General features: G+C 38.0%; 2 protein-coding genes across 3 annotated transcripts; both read left to right on the forward strand.

The window, feature by feature from the left end:
• Window positions 1-1077: 1077 nt before the first annotated feature.
• On the forward strand, window positions 1078-9093 carry arid5a (AT-rich interactive domain 5A). 2 transcript variants are annotated; one of them, XM_004072679.5, is made up of 7 exons: window positions 1080-1345; window positions 2443-2513; window positions 5367-5535; window positions 5631-5683; window positions 7085-7182; window positions 7261-7420; window positions 7506-9093. In XM_004072679.5, the coding sequence occupies exons 1-7, from the start codon at window positions 1114-1116 to the stop codon at window positions 8703-8705; spliced, it is 1983 nt and encodes a 660-aa protein (XP_004072727.3). In that variant the 5' UTR covers window positions 1080-1113; the 3' UTR covers window positions 8706-9093. The 2 variants fall into 2 exon arrangements, with proteins under 2 accessions (XP_078808906.1, XP_004072727.3); XM_078952780.1 differs by lacking the exons at window positions 5367-5535; window positions 5631-5683 and having other exon boundaries at window positions 1078-1345.
• A 3987-nt stretch (window positions 9094-13080) lies between these two features.
• On the forward strand, window positions 13081-15782 carry gins4 (GINS complex subunit 4 (Sld5 homolog)). The gene is made up of 8 exons (XM_004072494.5): window positions 13081-13381; window positions 13494-13580; window positions 14266-14379; window positions 14469-14566; window positions 14651-14739; window positions 14821-14911; window positions 15031-15135; window positions 15376-15782. Exons 1-7 carry the CDS (start codon window positions 13283-13285, stop codon window positions 15125-15127), a joined length of 675 nt encoding a protein of 224 aa, XP_004072542.1. The 5' UTR covers window positions 13081-13282; the 3' UTR covers window positions 15128-15135; window positions 15376-15782.
• Window positions 15783-23603: the final 7821 nt, after the last annotated feature.

The following is a 23603-nucleotide window of genomic DNA, read 5'->3' on the forward strand; positions in this document are numbered from 1 at the left end:
CAGCAACAGATGACCAAGAAGCTTCTGCATTTTCCCAGCCATGTAGTATTTGTGCAACGGTCAGTGGAGCCTATTTTAAAGAAGTGGAGCGTCCCTGTTCCTTATAATTTGAGAAGTCTTGAAACTAGGCTGCCGTCTTGCCTTTTATAAATCAAATTCCCTAAAGTCGATTTCTTGATTTCCTTTGTGAATTATTATTTTTATTTCTTACTATACAAATGAACTTACCAAGAGGAGGACACCCTGTCATTTTCCTTTAATCGGGAAAACCTACAAATTCAGCCAAGGATCAAATGCTCCTTTCCTTCACTGTAGCTGCAAATAATCCCTCAACTCTTGGCTGCGTTTTTATTTATTTATTTATTTATTGTTTAGGGCTGCAGAACCATCGCTTTTAGTTCTTTCCTCGCAGTCAAATTGTTAAATTGGTAGATGGAACCATACAAAACACAACCCCACTTCCCCCCGTTAGGCAGATTTTATGGTTTGTTCCTCACCTGAAGTGGAGCCAGCATGAAAATTTGCTGACGCACTCAAACTTTGAGCTACTTTATCTGATAATTCAAGTAATTCAAGTTAACATTTACACATCATCATTGAGCTAAAATTCCAGAAACTTAAAATGACATAGGTTTTTTTTAAAATAAAACTGTGTCCCTAACTGGCCAAAACTCTTCTGTCACACATGGTTGTCAGTAAGTTTAGCCGTTTTGCTTCCTTTTTTATTTGAGGCGAAACATTTCTTTAAAACATCGTTTCAGAAGACACCCAGGAAATGTTCTGCTGACACTTCGACGCCTTCAGACCTTTATTTGGACTTTAGTTCTTTCACTTCCCCAAATGATGGAATTTGCTGAATTGGAATCCAGTATTTGCAGCTGACCTTTCTTTGAGTTGAGATTTTGATCTCTGACAAAAAGCCCTCTTCATATTTTCTGTATATGTCAGCCTGCACTAGTTTGACATTTCTTGTATACTTCCTATTTTTCAAGTTCATTTATATTTAAAAAAATCTTTTTTGTAATAGACTTTGCTAAATTACAGGATGATTTGTCCAAATAAACATCCAAATATCAAAATAAATCAGAAAATGCATTTAGTGTTGATCTAAAAATGCAGATAACACAGACAACAAGGATGACAAGAGCTGAATGTGAAAAAAAAGAAAGAAGAACAAGAACTCTGTTTCCCAGCCTCATTTGCAGCAGTGCCATCAGTCAACCAATGAAACTGTCTTGTGGAGATACCTTCCTATTTCGTGGTATCGAGTTGAAGAGTGAGATGCATGAATTACTGTCAGCAAACACAGAGAAGCTCGAGACCAGAGGACAGCTTCTGACAATGGGTGAGGGCGAACTTTCTCATTCTCATGTTCTGTCTGCTGTGTTTAGGACTAACAAACCGAATTCTCTCTGATTGGACCCTTTTTTGTTATGTTGAACTTTAAAAAAAATGTTTATATTAGCACAAATTTATAAAGTTTCAGAAAAACTGCTCCTGCTTTGACTCAGGTTGATGCACATACTTTGTAGAGAAGATGATTCAATTTAAAAGATGAAAAAAAAAACATATTTTTTACTTTTTTTAAATAAAGATGACAAAATAATTTCTATAAATGTGAATGTATAAAATTCTAAGTTGAAAATGATATTGCAACTTTTAAGGTGTGGTTTTGTTTTAAATGGATTTATTTGCTTTTTTTCCCTAAAATTGTGAAGTTCGGAGGCTATACTGAAAGCAGAAATAATGGTCAAAGCCACAACACAGGAAACAAATGATCTCAAAAGAGAAGCATATTGGTTTTGAACAAAAATAATACTGGTGTGGGAGGGGAACTGTGTGAAATTGAGCAGACATTTGATGAAGGATGAAACGTCATTCTCAGAATTACACCTCACTCCAAGGCTTTTGATTTTCAACACTCATCTTTCAGTTTCTCCTAAAATGCGAATGCATGAGGAATATTGGTTATTTTTCTCTGTAAAAAGAAATATATATATATATTTATAGACTAGAAAATGATTAACATTATTACAGAATAAATTCCTTATGGATGAACCCTCACGTTAACCAAATATCATCATTTCCTTCACATACATGAGCTGATTTTCTTCACAAAGACAGACGCATCTTGATGGAAGCGATTTAGTGATTGACAAACAGTGTAGTTCAAGTGTTACGATATCATACAGTGCAGCATACAAGTGGTTGTTTTCTTGAGCAGGAAGTGGTTTTGCAACCTGTGGTTTTATATCACGCTCACTCTACAATATGTTCTACAGATTACTGTGTGTGTGTGTGTGGATGGGAGTGTGTGTTATAGCAAATATTCCTAATTTTATTCTAACAGTTTTTATTTATAATGTTAGATTATATTCTTTTTTTTTTACTTCACACATTTATTTTATTTTTATTTTAATTTTCTTTCTGATGTGTTTAAAGCTCAGGAGGAGCAGAGCGAGGCGGTTCAACAGACAGCAGGAGGCGAGGAGGAGATGGACACATCAAAGCAGGTACTAGATTGGGTCACTGCCCGTGAACCGTCAGTTGGCTCTGTGGACGTGTGGTGGGGCAGTTTCCATCAGTTACAGTTCATCTGCAACTACTGAAATGACAGCTCAGAATTAGTAATGTGTTGTGTTTTCATTTCCTTTTTTGTTTTTTGGTAGTCTGTTTGAGACGGTGTCAATTTCTCTTTTTTTAAGAGGTGTTTGCCAGCAGTTCTTTTATCTTTCGGGCCTGCTGTGAAATGACTGTCTGCAGATAAGTGGCATTATTCTGAGAAGGGCAAACACACACATTTCTTATTGCAATATTTGAAGTGCGCATAAAGAAACTGAAGTAGAAAGTCACAGCCACTGTTCTGGTAACTGAAGTGAGAGGTACAATATGAGAAGTACAAATTAGCTCATCAAATTTCCAAGGCCCATGTTAGTTGAAAGCATCTTGGTTTCTGTGGTGGATTCTGCCCCACAGATAGCATCAGTCTGAACGCCATTGACAGTCATAGTGAGAATCACATATCAACATACTGACATCATCACCCACACAGTTTTCCAAAAATTTCAATTTGCGAAAAATCAACTGAATTCTTTCACGCAAATATTCGATAAAAAATGTGAGATGACATCTGAAGGGCTACACTTTGTGGCTCACAGCGCTGACACTTCCTGTCGGCAGCCTATGATGCACAGCCCTTTTGTGAATCAGATTGAAAAGCTGTGAGTAAGTTTAGATGAACACGTTGATGTGCTTGCAGTTTTCTCATATTGGGATTTCTGGTTTTTAAATTCAGGTGGGCATTTACAGTACATCACATCTCTGGAAATGCATAAACTGAACCTAAGCGGTTTGTGAATATGGCATTTAAAAAAAAAAAGATGCAAACTGAGGGGCTGAAGGGATTTGAGAGAAAAATAGTCAGTGCAGTTGGCTGCCGGCTGGGAACAGCAGTATGGAGCCACCAAACTGACTCAGTTTGGACGGTCTTAGTTTAAGGCCTGCACCTTCACTATTACTCACTCTAGAGGTTTACTTCTCGGAACCAGGAACCACATTGAGGAACTTGATTCAATATGAAACCGCCTTGCTCGTTTTTGTTTTACAATGAGTGCCACAGAAATAGCGGTTTCGAGATGTGATGATTAAAAGTAAAATATCGGCACTCATTGTGGTATTCGCCGAATTATGCTGCTCTGAAATTGATCAGGGAAGCAGCCAGTCCGCATTTGAATATTTAATGCACAGAGTTGTTGTTTTTTTTTTTTATTAACTTCAATTTAGTGACTAATGTGTCACTCATAGAGGTTAGATTGCAAGAATAAGTGTGTCATTTCTAGAAAAAAAATCCCATGTTTGTCTTGGTTCTCTCTAAATTCTGTGTTCTTTTTGAGTCAGTGCAGAATTTCCCAAAGCTGATTCTTGCTATGCACAGAGTCTCGCTAACTTCTCTAAAAAACTGGACAATATTTACATTTTTATTTTTGCTATTCTTTGAAACATGCTAATCAAAACTCATAGAAAAGTGTTGAGTTGTCACCGCAAATTGACTAATCTGTTTTTGTTGCACATGTGCAAAAAGAGATAAAGAAACAGGTTTGCATCAAACCAAACGTGCAGAACGGGAAAACAATATTATGTGAACAAAAGTACCGGTATCTGTCCTTAGCAAAAAGTAGTCTAAGTGTACTGCAAGTATTCGGTAATATACTTAAAGTTTACTTTTATACAATTGTAAACTTTTAAATGTTCTAATTTATACTGAAAAAGCATTCAGTTAGTATGCTTGCTGCACTACACAGACATGAAAGTATACTTGTAATGCTTATAAAAATACTCAAGTGTACTACTCAAGTGTACTACTTTTTGATAATGGTAATATAAATAATAATATGTGTCATTGTGTATTTCCTCATCTTGTGTTTATTACTTACAAAAAAAAGGTAAAAAACTGAAATATTTTGTATTTATAACAACTTTGCAATTGTAACAATTTTTTTCTTCACGTTTTTGACTACTGAGGGAGCCGTGAGTTGCACTGGTGGCCTTTTTCTTGAACTGTTTAGGGGGTTTTGTCTCAATTATCGTCATCAGCATAGATAGTAATCGAGCAGATAACCTTACACAAAACCAGAGTAGCTGCTACTCATTGATTTGACCGATTTAAAAGAAATTGAACCCATTTGAGCCATAAGGAGGCGGGGTTTAGCAGATCAGGTAGATGACAATTAAGTTCAAACATAGGGACAAACAACACACTATAATACATCGCATCTTCTTTAGAAAGAAAATACTGTAAGTTTATCTTAGGGCCCTGCTGTCTAGTGCTTCTGTTTTTTGTTGTTGTAGCTGTTTCTTTTTTCTTTATCTTGCCTGCATTTAATGTTTCATTTCTCTTTTTTTCAAACCACAAATAGAGACTATTTCTTTCACCAAAACTACTGAGAAGTTGATCGGACTTAAATTCTTGGTAGCATCTGTTTTTTTTTTTTTTTTTTGAGTCTGTTTTTTAGTCCCAAGGGGACAAATACTCTTCTTTTAGCTTTTATAACTTAAATTCCTAATCCCAGCTCACCAGCAACAGAGTTTTAGTTTACAGCACATGTTTCGATGCCTTCTTAATTTTTTAAAGTGACATCCGTGACACAGTTGGCTGATAAGTTCAGACCAAAAACCAAAAACCCTGCTGCTTTATCTCCACACGGGATGTGCAGTGGTTTGAATTGAAACTCTACACTCTGATTTTGTCTGTTTCATTTCAAGATTTCAACAGTCTCTTTTCCCATCTTTCATCCCTCCAAGCGTAAAATAGTTTTCCAATAGGACACACTAGTTCCATAGACATAAAAATGTTTCCCCTCTTATAGGCTTCTCCCTGTGTTATTGAAATCCACGGCTCTACCACTGAATGTGAGGAAGAGGCAAAGCTCAACCGGCCGCAGAAGGAGGAGAAAGCCTTTGTGTCCAGTTTGCACTCTTTTATGAAGGACAAAGGTACACCCATTGAAAGGATCCCACATCTGGGCTTTAAACAGAGTGAGTTGCTCTTCAATTCACTTTTTTTTTTTTTAAACCAATTTCACAATTTGGCTAAAGAATAACAACAACTCTCTCCTCATTTCTTCTCCTAGTTAATCTCTGGAGAATCTATAAAGCTGTTGACAAACTTGGGGGCTATGATTCCGTAAGTTCTCCTCTCAACATTCTTTATAACCCTTAACCTGTAAAGCTTCTGTGTTGGGTGGTTTCTGAGTGGAAAGTGAGCAGCTCTCGGATGCTAAAATAAGGACTTTGTTTTTTTAGACTACACTTGAGGACAGCGAAGCTGCTGAGCTCTAAAAACTGTGCTCTTGAAAAAAAAAAAAAATGTTCTTCTCGCCTTTGAAGTTCTGAAAGTGATACTCATATTGAAATGGAACCAGAGCGGGGCTTAGGGTAGACCACCAGCACAGTTTCCCTGTGCATGAACACTACAATACAGGTCACCCACGCATGCTGCATTCGTGGCATGTAAGGTGGTAACAAGCCACTGGCGTTCTCTATTAGATTCAAACGGACATAAATGAAAGCACATGTGGATGAATAAAATGCAATTATGATGAAATTCATTCAAGAAAAACACTAAATACTTCTGTTTATTTTTTAACAAAAAAAGTTGTGGTTTAACCCTTAAATGATCTATTATTTCTTTGGTTCTTGCACATTGGGTGGCCTCAATTTCATAAGTTTTCATAACTTTTCAAAATTGCATTTCCATTTAAACCCAGCAGAGGGCAGATCCTCCTCTCAAAGAAATTAGAACACAAAGAAATGAAAACATAAAGTAAAATAACATTTTAAAAAAGACTTCCCAAAACATTTCCTGGCAAGCTCTAAAATTGTCAGTTGGGAAAATCTAAAGGGAAGCTTTTCTTGTATTTGAAGTGAAAGAAATCTGCCAATGGAACTATTAGAATTTGTCTGGGTAAGATGTCTTAAAATATGTTTTGAAATCCTGACCTTTACATATAAACACTCACATTTACATACATTATTCTGACATATGGAAAAACTATGTCTTAAAATAAGCGTGTACTGTAAAAATAAAGTTGTATATCTTTAAAGTAAGTACATTTACAAACATACATGGAGACATGCTTGTACTCCCCCCCCCAAAAAAAAATATCCTGTTTGAAGCGCTACAACAATCCTATAAAAATAGATAAAGTTGTCAAAATAATGTGTCAAAAGAAGTCATTAAAATATTACTTAAAATCAGATGTTTTTTAAGATTAAATTCTCAGCAAGATCTCTATTCAAGATTTACTTTTGTTACATCTTACTAAAAAGTCACTAGTAAGCTACTTTTGTCTTATATCAAGTGTCAAACATATTTTAACTAGAAGCTAGACAAAAATACTATGATTTTTTGTGTTTTTCAATGAAAATCCAGATGAAGTCCTGAGATTTTTTTAGCACAGGGGTTTTGACAAGTACATTTAACTAATAGTGCTAAATAGAATTTAAAAATGCAAATTTCTATTTATTTATTGATAATAGAGCTAAGTTCACACTAATGCAAATGTTCCCACTTTTCTACCAACAGGTAACTGCTCGACGCCTTTGGAAAAAAGTGTACGATGAGTTGGGGGGGAGCCCAGGCAGCACCAGTGCTGCCACCTGCACCCGAAGACACTATGAGAAGTATGAGAGAAGTTCCCTGTCGGCTTTTGCCAAAGAACTTTCTTGTTACAAGTCTAAAACATTCCATTTCTCCTGAAGGCTTGTGCTTCCCTTTGAGAGGCACATCAAAGGAGAGGAAAACAAACCTCTGCCTCCCAGCAAACCACGAAAGCCTTACAAGAGAAACCCAGAGAGCAAGATGAACAAGGCGGATGGGAAGAGGAAGAGGACGCTGTCAGAGAGAGAATTGGACTCTGAGGTAAGAAAGAAAATGCCTGTCGAAAATGTAGCATGCTTTAATGTCTGCGCTTAATAATAAACTGTTTTCCTGTATTTTCCTGCAGATGTGTGCCCAAAGAAGTCCAGAAACGGTTTGCCAACGTGAGGTGATAATGAGTCCAAACTTTACACTCTGGGCTGCTGCTTCTGAAGGACACCACTCAGACTGCAGGCAGTCCAACAGACCCTCCAGCAATTTCAGCGCTTCCATCAATGGCCACATGTTGCAAGTCCCAATGTCCAGCTCCTGGGCTCCTCACGTCCCATCTGCGACCGGAGAGGTCATTTCTCCCCTGGAAAAGAAAAAGAGAATGGCTCAGGCCTGCCTTAATGTACCCGTGAGTTCTCAGAGAGAGGACAAGGAAAGGCCTTCCGTCATCCACTGCTCCCTGTCTCCAGCCAGGGCTTCCTCCAGCAGGAACTCCTCGGATGGCTCCCCGCTTCCGTCATCCTCCTCTTCCTCCCGCAGCCCCTCCCCTCTTTCTGTTTCATCAGAGGACAGTCCATCTGCCAAAGGCTCAGAGAGGCCCCAGAGCTGTTTGAGCCCCACCAAAAAACAGGAGGACGACAAGCCTGTGAGCTGCAGTCAAGCATCCACAGTGCCTATGGGACAGAGCAAAGAATTTTCTCAGGTCAGGCCCCAAACGCTAACCACCGGTTCAGTAAAGAGTCTGAAAAAGGACTCTGCCTGGAAGCCTTACCAGAAGGGGACTGGGAAGTATTTCACCTATCCCTTATCCCCTTCCACTTTTGCGACGTCTACCTCAAGTTTTACCAAAGTTGTTCCAAAGCCCGTGCAGCTTCTGCGACCCGCTCCCATTCGGCCCACTTATAAAATTCACCAGAGCAGGCTTTATCAGCAGGACGACTCCCTGGCGTGTGCGAAGAAACTGAACAGTGTTGCCCCCTGGTCTTATCAGACAGAGAAGAGAGAGAGATCCAGGACACTGCCACAAAAAGTTCCTCTTCCTCAACAAACCCTGCCTCAGTCCGCCGCCCATCTGCCAACTTCATGCATCCTGTCGAACTACGACAAATCAGGGAGAGACTCTCGGCACCAGCCAGCACTGCATCCTGCATTTTTCCCCCACAGAATGAGACTACCTCAATCCCAGCTGATGTACCGCCACGTCCCAATAGGCCCAGGCCACTCGGCTGTCATCGGTCCAGCCGTTTACCCTTACGCCTACACCTTTCCACTGTTGAATCCCCAAGCTGGATACACTCTACCCACCATGAATCCTATTTATCCACACAAGCTGTGATTTTTATTTTATCTGATTTTATCTGAACCCAAATACTTTTTTTAAAAGAACCATTTGGTAAAAGTTTGAGGCTTAGTGTAGCCAAAACTGAACTAGGCTTAGGAAAACATAAGCAGCACACTGGGTTAATTTGAACATGATGAGGTAACAGAATGCTTGATGAATGAAGGAAACATTTCTTTAGTGTGTTAGATTAAAGGCTGTAATATGTTTTTTTTAAAGGGCTTACTTTCCAAAAAATGTCTCTTAGTTTTTATGATATAGTAATGATCTTGGCCAAAACACAATTCCGTTTTTACCACCTCCGTTGCACAATTTCAATAACTTGTCTGTGAAAGTAAAATAAAAAAACACTGTACTACTTTCTCAATTTATAAATACACAAAAAGGATTGTTTATGCCTGTGTCAGTATTATGTTCCATTAGAAAAGATTACTTTCAAAAGAAATAAGAAATTTTAAAAAGGTAACTTTAACACTGCAAACACGATTAAATAGAGGATCTGGTTCTGCTTTTATTTGCTTATTTTTAGGTTCCTCCCTTTATTTTTTTTTATTTTTTTTTACAAGAAATGTTAAATACAAATTAAGATAATTAAGAAAGAAATGTCTGTAAACTGAAATGCCTTCAGTAATGAAATATACTACTATATTATATTAACCAAGTCTAGTTGACTGCTTTTCTACTTACTACTTTGATGGAATCAACCTGGATGGATGGCAATTTACTAGAGGTTCATTTTAACAACAATATCACAATTTGTGGTTGGTGATGCAATTCACTGACCTAAAATCTTTCCAGGACATCTTTTGCCAAAACTTCAACCAGTGTGACTCAGAGATAAATGTCTGGTTACTGAGCAGTGCAGGTGACATTTTCCAGATTCCTTGTATTTCTTGTGAGATGATCAAGGCTCCGACAGCCCCGCAACCCCAAAAGGGAACAAACAGATTAGAAGATGAATGAATGAATAATCAAGTGTAAATTAAATATGTGTACAAACAAACAAGTAAACAAGAATTAAGGGCAAATCCATTCACATTTGAGTTTTATAAAGTCCAGCCAAATATTGTTTTTCCACATCAAAAAACGACAAACGGAACATTATTAGAACATTCTACCACACTTCATGGTTACATGTCTGCCAAATTCAGTGTTTCCACACATTGGACTGGAATGATGATGCGATCATTTTCTGCTGCCATCACATGTGTGTTGTCCACTGTGATGCACTTGGTTGTTTTTATGTTATAGTAAAATAAACCTACCGTGTTTCAATCCAAATGGCATTTTCCAAGATCGATTTAGTTTATTTTGAAACGATTTTATTTGTAGATTTGATTCGATTAACAACTTGCCTCGGACAGATCGATCCGGTTGGATTGTAGGAATATAACTCGATTAATCAATTAATTGGTACACCCCTACAATCTACACAAAAAAATGTTGTCTTCAGAGCATGCCCTCCAAACTGGCCTTAATTCTGCATTCAAGTTGTTCTCGTTTTTAGCACAGACTGTGGTCAAGACCCTCTGCAGCATTAGTGTGTGTTGCTCAAGTGTGTGCAGCTTCACAGGTTGCTTTCTGACTATAGGTCTGACATAGCAAACCCAACCTCGTAGGAAGACGCTGTGGTCTGCCATAATGAACGTCAGTGCAATGGCAGTGTCTAGCGGACGCCAGATCATCGACAGTGTAAATAACAAAGAACTTTGAGGCAAAAAGCAATGAGAAGGAAAGAGTGAGCGGAAACTGCACAAATGAGATTACGCTGCAGGCCACAATGTGGTCTGAAACAGCTGAAACAAATGAGGCATGTTCAAATGCACAGCAGAAGTGAGACAGAGAGCGCTGTGAAATGCAGGGGGCATTTATTTTTACCCAGCATATCTGTGGGAACACAACTGACTATAAGTAAATGTGTGGAAATAATCCTTTTGTTATAAATGTTCAATGGTGACATGAAAAAAATCGATACAATCCATCAGATTCTAAAAGTTATGGTCATATATTGCATAACCTTTTCACTAATCAATTGGTCAAAGTAATGCTTGATAATATTTATGCAGAAGAGAGGTCCCTTGTGGAATGACAATTTTCTCTGTTTGGCTGCCTGTGGTGGACCGAGCAGTGTAAGGCAAGAACAGCAAACAAGTTTATCAAAAATATTTACATTTATTTTTAAAAAGTGTAAATGGGCAAAAAGGGGCCCTTTAAAAGAGGTCAAAGTAACAAAATTAAACACAAGATTTAAATTTAACAGTTGACAACTGAACAGACAAACTTATTTACCCGCGGCCGTGGTGCAGCGGTAGGGCGGTTGACCCATGATCGTAATATTGCAAGTTCAATTCCCGCCTTGCATGCCCATGTGTCAAAGTGTCCTTGGCCAACACACTGAACCCCACTTTGCCTCTGGTGGGAGGTTGGCAGCAGCGGAGCTGCCATCAGTGTTTGAATGTGTGTGTGAATGTGACTGTAAAGCACTTTGGGCCTTTGTAAGAAGGTAGAAAGCGCTATATAAGTAGACGCCATTTACCATTTACCCTTGTGCTATCCTAGGCACTTTAACATTGGGAGTTGGGTCATCTAGACCCAGACGGTGCACTGAACCTTTTTTCTTCAATGATTTGTGATCTTCACTGGTGTCCATGGATTACATGAAATCTTTCCACCTTTGCCATGGTAGGGAGAACACGTCAATGTAAGGGTGGGGTCATCTAAGATATAGCACAAGGGTTAAACTGACCTACCTAATTGTGAACACAAGGGAACACATATAGTGGCTGATCAAACCAACTAGACACACAAGGGGGAACTTAAAAAGACTAAGACAAAATACAACAAACAAACTAAACTAAAGTCCATCCAATGGTAAATTAACATACACAAATGAATGAAAATAAAGAACATCAAAATTGAAACTAAAGTAAAGAAACAGAGAAAGAGTTTCTTTACTGGGCGATGGTTCAGTCCAATTAGCTTCCTGCTGAATATAAGGCCTCTGCTGACTGGCATGAATTGTTGTGTCAGGCCTGACTTGATTGTTTCAGCAGCAGCAGCAGCAGCAGCAGCAGCAGCAGCAGCAGCAGCAGCAGCAGCAGCAGCAGCAGCAGCAGCAGCAGCAGCAGCAGCAGCAGCAGCAGCAGCAATGGTTCCCTCAGCACTGGTAACTCAAAACAAAACATCAAATTAATGAAGCAAATTATCATAAAGTAAACTGAAACATGTTAATAAATTTTATGTTCAAACATGTGTTTGGGTTATGTTTGAAAAAAGAAAACTAAAAGTATATGCACAAAAAATAAAGTGAACAGATATGGTGATGTGGTGCAGGAGATTACTGCCCTGATGGGGTGGCAGCGTAGGCAGCCATCACACTGCCAAATAGTGTGATGAAGGATTTGGTAGTTTTTATCTAAACTTTATCTGCCTGACTGCACTGTTCCAACTCTGAAGTTAGACCGCAGAGGGATGTTTAGCAGCTCATCATAGCTGTTTGTTGTACATTTGGTTCAAACATGGGCAAACTTCAGTCTCGGGGACCGCATTCCTGCATGTTTTCCAACATACCCTGCTCCGGCATGTTCTATTTGGCTGAACACACCTGAACCAGGTAATCGGTCTTGGATAGGGGCTTGGATACGTCGAAATCATACAAACGCACCGGCCCTCAAACCCCTGAAGTTTCGGGTGTTCCCCCCCCTTCACGGTGACACGCTCCAGCAACCCAATAACCCAGAAAGGGATAAAGCGGGTTAAGAAAATGGATGAATGAATTAGTCTATCAAAAATACAGAAATGTTGAGACTCTTACATTTCATCAGGGTTTCTAAATTCTTTGGGTTATAGTTAAAAAAAATTTATGCCTATTATTATTTTTATTGTATGTATTTATTTTGCTATCATTCCAACTTGTCTGATATTCAAATTTTATAAACAGTCTTTATGAATATTGAGAAACAAGGGATCAGCTGAGTGCAATCTGGGCCATTCTTTAAAATGTAAAGATCTGCTACACTGTAGATAATGCACGGGCCTATAAAATGTTCTAGTCTGCATAATTGCAATGAACGTGTTCTGCTTACACAATTACGAAAACACAATTTAAACAAAAAGTCAAGATGAGTTGGTTTAATTGCCAGTTTTTACTATTTCAGGCTTCTTTTTTTTCCATCACGTTGAATAATCCCGGTAACTGCGGTTGCGGATGTGGCAAAAGAAAAACCTTAAGAACTATTCCTAACTTTTTTCTCTCTCTTTTTGTTTATTTATTAATAATTTATTTGCTTTAAGAGTTTTCCGAAGCATTTGGCCAATGACAGACGATGAGAATGCCTGGCATACTAAACTCAGGGTGAACAAACCCACGAACAATTCAATCTCGCGAGAGCACCACATTTGGCGCGAATACATAAAGAGTTGTCTTTGTACACAGACGCTGGGGTTGCAGTTGCGTTTTAAAATAGTACTTTTTATTGAATCGATAGAATCTTTGAGTGGCTTCAAATGAGCCAATTAGAATACGAAGTAGCAAAACATATGAGGTAATTTAGTCCCTTTAAAAGAACAAAACGATGTCGGAAGCCGCGTTTGATGACAGCGAGATCAACCAAGAAGATGACAGCCAGGAGGACGTTATGACTCCAGCAGAGCTGATCGCCAAACTGGAAGAGGTGAGATCGAACTATTAGGACCTTAAACCTTTTCTTGCGTCTCAAAGCAATGATTGCAACCATCCTGTGTTAGCCCCAGCTTCACTGCTGCGCTCTTCTGGTTGAGTCACAGGCTTGGCTGAATGAGAAGTTCTCCCCCGAGCTGCAGGAGAACAAATCCGAAGTGGTGGAATGTGTGATGGAGCAGCTCACTCATATGGTAACCACGAACAGTCTGCTACTTTTGATGCTCATCACCATCAGTTTTGATTGACAGATTCACTTGAAGCCACAACTTACTGGTTAGTTAACAGCATTCTCGAAACTCAGGAGTTGTTGAAATGAGGTTTATGTGGATTGTTACTAATAATGTAAATGCTATTAAGGTTTCTTAGATGACTGCAAATCAGTTTCTAAATCAGGTCATAGAGTACGTAATTAACAAAATAATTGCCTTCCTTGTTAAAGGGTCACTTTGTATCCCATCGATTTGATCGATTGTAAAACCGTTTTAATCACAATCATGTGCTTTTTTTTTATCCAAAATTCGAAAACCTTTTAGAACATAGTTTCTGCAGAGCAGCAGTAGTTCATTAGAAAATCCCCTCTGAGTTGTGGTGCAGAGCAACCCCGCCCCCCTTCCCCTCTCCATTCCTGATAGCTCAGGTGCTTGTGACCTGCCCAGCGTTATTTTTTTACGTAACGTACTTTTGTCATTTATCGTTTGCTCCTGATTCAAAATGATTGATGATGACTAAAGTAATTTTTATTTGAACTTTCTTTATAGATGTCCTTCATGATGAGAAAAATGCCACTAATTGTATCATTGGTGCATTTCTTTTATAGTAAATGTGTACTTTTCCCATCGTTGTGAGTAAAGTGCTACTCAACTTCTCTGCCAACAGGAGTCCAACTTGCAGCGAGTGAAGAAAGGCGACACCAAGGCCAGCATACATCGCATGGAAGTGGACCGGATCCGCTTTGTCCTCACCAGCTACCTGCGCTCCCGGCTGCAGAAAGTCAGTCAGGTGGAAGTTGTACAGTAAAGCTCCAATCTTGCTCTATAAATATAAAGACAAAGCTTCCTTTCTGTGTGCTGTCTGTTTAGATTGAAAAGTTTTTCCCTCATGTCCTGGAGAGGGAAAAGTCTCGAGCTGATGGGGAGCCATCCCTGCTTTCCCCCGAGGAGTTTGCATTTGCCAAAGAGTGCGTTTGAGTTCAACAGACATTTTTATACCGTTTTGAACAAAACAATTTGCATGGATGAAAACGTTCAGATATTTTTTTCAGGTATTATGACAACACAGAAGCGTACCTGAAAGCGGTAGCGCTGAAGCGGATGCCACCTAACCTACAGAGCATTGACATGCTCAAAGCAGGTATCTTGCCTTTGTTTTTTTCATTGTTTAGTATTGCGATCACTTTTGTGACAAATGAAATGTTCTCTTGTGCAACTGCAGTTCCGGAGCCCTGCTTAGACTCGTTTGTGTTTCTGCGAGTCAAAGAGAAACAAGAAAATATCTTGATTGAGCCTGAAACAGATGATCAAAGGTACCAAACAACTTTTAATTTACAAGATAATGAGATGATTTCTACCATCCCACCAGCAGGTGGCGAAGTTCTTTTCCGAATGCAAACCAAGTGGTAACTTTCTGTGACTCACTTGCCAGAGAGTATGTTGTGGATCTGGAAGAGGGCTCGCAGCACTTGATGCGGTATCGCACCATCGCGCCGCTCATCTCAAATGGGGCCGTGAAGCTGATCTGAAGACTCAAGTAAGATGGTCTCAGTCTTGACTCGTCTTTCTCGATGGCTTCCAACTCTCACACTGACAGCTGCTGGTCTTACATAAGCTGCTGTTGGACAGTGATGTTTATTCTAAGCTCAAATCATCTGTTTATGTTTACACTACCTGGCAAAAAAATCAGTGTTTAAAGTGTTATAAACTCTGTATTTTACATATTTACAGAGAAACTCGCAATGTCATTGAACTAACAGTGATTTTTGTGTTGCAGAATTGTCCTCCAGTGAGAGTTTCCACTCCTGGGAAGTTTTTTTTTGTTTTTTTCCCGTTTATATTGTTCTTTTGAACTGTTGTAAATACAGGTGGAAAACGTTTTCTTTCTAAATTTAATAAATGACAGACATGTGACCCAAATACTGATGTTTTCAACATATTTATGTTGATTTGCTGTATTGTATATTTTTCTATTTTTTTTTCCAACTGTGGAATAATATTATAATTTGTTTTATTAGCAATTTGTCATCCCTGCAAAGAAAAATAACTCATTAGATGGCTTTTTAATGCAGCACTATTCATTGGTTTATTGTATATATTTGTATATGTAAATGTTTTTCCTAAAAGCTTTTGTTTGACATTATTGTGCATTTTCATTATAAAAAAATAAATCAAAGTTTAATAGCTTGTGTGCATCTTACTCCATCTTCCACATACTGTATGTATAATAAGCATGAGGCTGCAGGTTAAACTCTTTATAGCTTAAGAGAATCTTTATCTTGTGCATGGCACCGTTACTGGACAGTGATGAAAAGGAGATCGGTCAAGATGGCGACCGATGCAGAAGCAACGCTCTTTGGTTAAGTGAAGAAACTATCCTCTATCCCTTACTACCAAACTTTAACTAACAGAAGTACACGCTACAGAAATCTAAAGGAACCAAGATCAATCTCCAAGCCTTTGAAAGAAACCACCTCTCTTCTAAATCTATCTATTACCGCTGTTGGGGGTCTGGACAACGGCTAAGCTAAATCGGCTACATCGAAAACGGCTAAGCTAAGCTAAGCCGGCTACACTGCAGCCTGTGAAACCCGTTCCAGCTCATCATGAAGCCAAGCGACCTAAACACAAAACGAAAAGGAAGAGAACCTACCGTCCGTGAAGAAGGTATGGAGTTCGGAGTTCCTCTTGATATTGAGAAAACAGCTAGCTCTCCAACTGCTGTCTCGGCTCCAGCTGCTGCTAGCTCTGATCATGACTACACTAGCTCCGGTCTGCCGCCTGACTCTACTCCAGATACGCCAGTTAAACCTAAGGAAAAAAAGCAAAAAGCTGAAATGTCTTTGTCAGAATTACAGAACAACATTCTGGACGCAATTAACACGCGGGCTGATAATCTAGAAGGCCTCATCAACAAAAATACTTTAAGTATTGAGGGCCTGAAGAAATCCCTGGACTTTGCTTTTGCAGAAGTTGAAACTCTGAAAGTGGAGATGAAAGAAGTCAAAACTGCAAATGAAAAATACGACCAGAAAATATCAGAACTGCAGCATAAACTTAATGAAGCTGAAAGATATGGTCGAAGATGGAACCTCAGACTACACGGTGTGCCGGAGGGAAACCCTGAAGACATCAAAGCCAAAGTCACCAACATCTGCTGTGCTGTGATTCCCAGTTCTCAGGAAAAAATTACAGGGGATATCGACATGGCTTATCGTCTCGGAAAGAAGACAGGAGCAACCAACAGACCGAGGACGACATTCATCCGCTTCACATCCATATCGACCAGAGATCTTCTGTGGAGAGCAGCTAAAAGGAGCGAGTACCTCAGAAACAACAAACTGAGATTTGCTGAAGACCTGACTTCTGAGGACAAAGCGCTGAGAAATAAGCTGTGGCCCATTATTGAGGCTGCAAAGAAAGAAGGAAAAAAGGCTCATTTTGCAGGTATTCGTGTCATCATAGAAGGCAAAGAAGTACGACCAGAAAACTTTCACCAATCCCAAATGGACACATCTTCTGCAGAGGCCTCTTCCACCTAGGATGCTCTGCAAGCACCAGGACAGACTTGTCACGCTTTTTCACTGAGGCAAGCTTGAAAAGGTCTGGTTTGATTTGGGCTTTTGCTTTTCAAATGTTGAACTTTTACAGGTGATTTTGCACACTTTCCCAAATATGTGAGCTGGTAAAAAGAGGATAGCAATAATTCAAAATAATTAAAAACATATAAAAAATAAATAGATTAAAAAAAAAAAAAAAAAAGACAAAAAATATTTTCCCTTTTTTTACAAATGGCCTATTTTTTAAATGCTTTTTTTGTTTTCTGTATCCTTCTTCCCTTATTTTTAATGGCCAATTTTTGACAAATATTTTTTGCCGAACAAAGAGATTGTTATTAACCCATATAGCTCTGCTGTTAATAATGGGATAGAGATAGTTATTTGTTCAGTACTTGAGTTTTTCTCTACTCTTATAGTACTTTTTCTATAGTTTTTTCTTTTCTTTTTTACACTGTCGTTCTCTGTTCTTTCTCTTAATGCCAGGGGGTTGAGACAGAATGTCAAACGAAAAGCCTTATTTCTTTTTGCAAAGCAACAGAAAACCGATTTCTCCTTTTTTCAAGAAACACATTCAACTAAAGATGATGTACAGTTCTGGAAGGCGCAGTGGGGTAACGATATCTGGTTATCACATGGCTCAGAAAGAGCAGCAGGTGCTGCTGTTTTGAAAAACTCCTTCAATGGAGCCGTATTGCATTCTGATGGGGATCCTAAAGGTCATTTCTTCGTTCTGGTCCTTAATACTAATGATTCTCTTGTATTACTTGTAAACATATATGGGTACAACGCAAAATGTGAAAATGACTTATTGTTGGAGAAATTAGAATCTCGTCTTCTACACTGGTTATCCAAATATCCAAATGCCTTGATTGTGATGGGAGGGGACTTTAATGTTGCTCTGGATGGTCTGTTAGACAGATGGCCTCCTAGAACTAGTAATTCTATGGCCTCCAGTTTAATACGATTCATGCAGAAATTTCAGTTAGTAGATATATGGAGACAAAAGAATTCTAATGTAAATTCTTTTACCTGGAGCAATAAATCCCAGACCAGCTTTTCTCGCATAGATTTTTGGCTGGTTTCAAGCTGCCTTGATGAAAATTGTATAAATGTGAAAATTCTCACCACTCCTTTAACTGATCACAAAGCTATTTCAATACAGATATTTTTAAATCCAAACACTTGTTACAGAAATTCATACTGGAAATTAAATAACTCTATCTTGCAACATGATAAGGTGTCCAAAACCGTTTGCTTACTAATTAAACGTTTCTGGCAGAAAGCTTCCTTAGAAAAACAGTTTAGCAGAAATTGGGAACTTCTAAAATTTGAATTATCTAAATATTTTAGAACATATGGAAGCTCATTTGCTAAAGCTAAAAGATTTGAAGAGGAGAGCTTAATTTCAGAAATAACATCTTTAACACAAAAATCTCCTGTTGACTTAAATGAAAATGAGCGAAAACACTTAATTAATCTGCAAAATAAACTGGATGACATGTACCGAAGAAAAGCTGAGGGAGCCTTTATAAGAAGCAGGAGGAGATGGATGGAGGAAGGAGAGCAGAATACTGCATATTTCTTTCGCCTTGAAAGACAAAATGCTAAAAATAATTCAATACAAAAATTAAATATTGATGGGAATGTTACAGATAATCCTAAAAAAATAGCCAATTACTGCTCTGACTTCTACACTAAACTTTATGAATCTAAATATTGTGAAGAAACTTCTAATCTCTTCTTACAATCTCTCACAGACACCAAGGTAATTGAGTCTGATTTGAAGGAATTCTGTGATAAACCACTATTGCTACATGAAGTTATATCAGCTATTGAACACCTCAAATTAAATAAATCTCCAGGCACAGACGGCTTAACCTCTGAATTCTATAAAACATTCTCCGAACAACTTTCTCCTTTCCTCCACCATTTATTCCTGGAGAGCTTGAACAACAACTTCCTTCCTCCTACTTTAACCCAGGGCCTTATAACATTAATACCCAAACCTAAAAAGGATTTACTCCTCATTGACAATTGGCGTCCAATCTGCCTGCTTAACAATGATTATAAAATACTTGCCTTAATCTTCGCTGAAAGGTTAAAAAAGGTTTTGGATCATATAATAGATGAGACTCAGTCTGGCTTCATGACAAATAGACACATATCAAATAATATCAGATTAGTACTTGATTTAATTGATTATTCAGATTATTGTCCCGACGAAAGCTTTATCCTTTTTCTCGATTTTTACAAAGCCTTTGACACAATTGAACACAACTTCATCCTCCATGCGATAGAAAAATTTGGTTTTGGTCCATTCTTTAGAGGAGCTGTTAAAACCATGTATGCAGGAGGAAATTGTTCTATCAAACTTCATGCTGGGACTTCTCCTCGATTTTTACTAAAAAGAGGAGTCAGGCAGGGATGCCCTATTTCCCCTTATTTATTCCTCCTCTGCACCCAGCTCCTCACTGACTCTATAAAACTCAGCTCACTAAAAGGTATTTCAATAGCAGACCACACAGTCACTATCAGCCAACTAGCTGATGATACCACCCTCTTTCTAAAAGATCATTCTCAGGTACCGTTAGCCATTAATCTGATTAATAATTTTTCCGTTGCATCTGGACTCTGTTTAAACATAAAAAAATGTGAATTGTTTGCTCTTAAACACTGCGACGTCCTCTCTATCTGTAATATTCCAGTGAAAGAGTCCATTACCTACCTAGGAATTACTTTCTCTAAAGATAAAAAAGCCAGATGCCAATTAAATTTTGACCCAATTATTAATAAAACACAGACAAAGCTGAACCAGTGGCTCCAGAGAGATTTATCATTGAGAGGCAGAGTTTTGCTAACTAAAGCTGAGGGAATCTCTCGCCTAACGTACGCAGCTTTATCCCTCAATGTTGACAAAAAAGTCCTGAAAACCATTGACAAAATTCTATTTAACTTTATTTGGAGGAACAAAAATCATTACATTAAAAAAACTGTTGTAATGAACACTTATGATAAGGGTGGTCTTAACTTTCTAGACTTTTGCACATTAAATAATACATTTAAAATTAATTGGCTAAGATATTTTATGAAGAATCCAACTTCAATCTGGAATTTCATACCAAATTACATTTTCTCCAAATTAGGAGGCATAAACTTTCTTTTATTCTGTAACTATAATGTACAAAAGATCCCAATTAAGCTTTCTTCCTTCCATAAACAAATGTTACTTTCCTGGTCACTCATCTACAAACACAATTTTTCTCCTCACAGATACTACATATGGAACAATAAAGACATTACTTATAGACATAAATCTTTATTTTATCCATCATGGTTTAATCAAAACATCCTTTTGGTTCATCAGCTGTTTAATTCAAACGGAGCTTTAATGTCACATGAAGAATTCTGCTTCAAATACTCCATCAAAATACCAAAAACCGAATTTAACTTTGTTTTGAAAGCAATTCCTAAATGTATTATTACATTATTCAAAAGTTCATCATTGCAAAGTCCAACTTTATTGCCAATTGATCCGACTAAAATAGAAATAGGCCAAATTTGTTTTTCTTCTTCACGTAACACAAATCGCCGTATACGCTCACTCTTCCAGAAGGATGTTGTCTCCATTCCTTACGTAGTTTCTTTTTGGAATAATTTAGTTTATCATTTAGAATGGAAAAAGATTTGGAATTTACCAGCAAAATACTTTTTAACCAATAAAGTGAAAGAAATCTCATTCAAACTAATCCATAAATTCTATCCAACCAAACTATATCTACAAAGGTTCAAGGAAGATATTGATGTTACTTGCTCTTTTTGTCAAGAATACCCTGAAGATACTGTACATTTATTTTGGTCATGTCCCTTTTCCACCACTCTCTGGTCTAAAGTTTGTCATTTCATTTCTGCCCACATTGACCCTGACTTCCGCCTGTACTTAGAAAATATTATGTTTGGCATCACCCACTGTCCATCTCATAAAAAAGAACAGTTGTACCTCATTAACCTTTTGTTGTTTTTATGCAAATGGCACATTCATAAATCAAAAGTAACGAATCATACCCCTCATTTCTCAGTCTTTATTAATGAGTTCAAACAATACATTAAGACAATAAGAAACTCTGATAATAAGAACGCCATCAAAACATTAGATCTGTGTATTAGTTTCAATCTTTATGCATAAAATGTATAAACCCCCTGGCTTGTTTCTTCGTTGTTCAATGTTGAACATTATTTTGTATTGATTTTTTACATTCAATAAAGTTTGAAAAAAAAAAAAAAAAAAAAAAAAAAAAAAAAAGGACAGTGATGAAAGTCTTCCGGGAATTCCCGGAAATCCGGGTTTTTGAGCAAACCGAACGTACTTTCCGGGAAATAAAGACCTGATCTCTAGGGACAAATCGCTTTCCGGATTAGAAAATGGTCTGAAATCAGCTAATTTTAGCTTTATTTTCTATATTTCTCCGCAGATCGCTTCCTCTATGGTCGTGGCCATCTCTCGTCTTCCCGGCCTAATTGATCAATGACGGGACGTTTTAGTTGCTTTCGAATGCGTCGACGGGTCTGATTGGCTCTGTCTGCACCACGTGGTCAGCGTGACTTGCTTCCCTAGAGACCAAAACTGGCGGTCCACGCTAAACTTTCACAAACACACCTGAAGAGTTTGCGATCAAATTTGTGTTAAAATAATGGCAGGCATCGTCATTATTGAGCGTGGTCACGACCTCAGTTGTGAGAAGACGATAAAAAACAAATTGAAGTGGTCTTGGCTGGAAAAAAAAAAAGATTTTTAAGGTAGTGTAGGTCAAATACTTTTTTGTGTAAAATAATCTCAAAACCACATTTTGAAATAATTTCAATTTTAGTTTTGAATTTCAGTTTTTATTTTGAATACATTTCTCTATCTAATTTATTTGTATTTCCTAATTACCATGATTTAGTTCAGTATAGTTGACATTAATTATAAGTATTTGATGGTTTGGACCCGCACTCCCTTAAATAATGTTTACAATGTTTAGCTTAGTTTGTATGTTTGTTTTGATATTTCCCAGATTACTTAGTATTGGTGTTAAAGAATTGATGTATTATGTTATAGAATTATAGTTTAAAGCAGATCCCATATTTTGATGTAATTATAGTTTGAGAAAACAGTGCAAGTGGATGTTGTACATCAGTCATTTCTAAAGCAGAAATAATGTATAAATAACTGAGGTATTTTCATAGAATATCATAGTTACTGGTGTTCTTTTTGCCATTTGGGGCTTTGATGTTACTATATTTTAGCAATTGTATGTTTTGCAGCTTTAAGGAAAAGCGTAGATTTTTAATTTGAATGACAAATCATGATGCTCCAATTAGTCTTAGTTTCTTGATAAAGAAGTGAATAACTAGCTGCCAGAATGCACCAGAATGCATCTAAGACCACGTATTTTTCCAAAATTTCGCTCTGTGCCCGCCATATCGCTCAAAGAAAAGTTCATCACTGCTGGATTGCTGCTCTTATGTAAGACTTTTAATGGGAGCAATCAGTGCTCATTGTTTCCTCTCACACCAGTGTGCAGTAATTGGAGCTAATAAACTGAGATGAAGCGTGTTTCATTAGCGCGTTGTCATCTTGGCCTACAGTGCTGAGTCTTCTCATTTAAATCCTCTTTCTGTTCTGGGCTGTTTCTCCCTCTATGGAGAATCAGCCCAGAACTAAGTATGCAGATGTTTTAATGTTATGATTTACTTCTTTTTTTTTTAAAGCCCAAAATGTAAAATTTTAGGGGGAAAAAAAACAAAAATTAACCTTTTCCTCTAAATCAGTGTTTTTCAACCTTTTTTGAGCCACGGCACACTTTAACCTTGACAAAAATCCCGCGGCACACCAGCATCCCAAAAAAAATAAAAAAGCAGAAATTCATGGTCTGTATTGATCGACAGCCCCCCCCCCCCCCCCCCCCCCCCCCCCGCCGCCACAATCTCACATGGATTTTTGTGATAATTGTGGTAGAAAAAGCAGGAAGTTGCTGCTGTTTTTTCTAAGAGATGAAATAAAAGTTAAATTAGAAAATTTAGAAACTGTTTGTTTGTTGTGGTTTCAAGACGTTTCACAAGGTCGACTCATTAGGCGCTGTCCCTTTAAGCCAATGCATCATGGGAGATGTAGTGTGAAAACGGCCGAAAAAGGGCAGAAGGACTCGCGTCTCTGAGCTTCATTGTTTTGTTCACTTGTTCCACGGTCTGACACCGGACTCTGTGGAAACCTACACCGCTAAAGACGAGCCGTAGCTGGTATTTTTGTTAGAACTGAGCGACTTTTCAGCAGAATTAAGAACAAGGAAGTGAAGACTTTAAGCACTTCTGATTGGTCAGACTGATGACATGTGATTAAGCCTTCAAAAATGATTGGCGGAGACAGTTAAAGGGGCGGGATTTTTCCGCAAACTGCTATAGCTGGAGG

Source organism: Oryzias latipes, chromosome 9 (assembly GCF_053564925.1).
Source record: "Oryzias latipes strain Hd-rR chromosome 9, Olatipes_Hd-rR_3.1".
NCBI lineage: Eukaryota > Metazoa > Chordata > Actinopteri > Beloniformes > Adrianichthyidae > Oryzias > Oryzias latipes.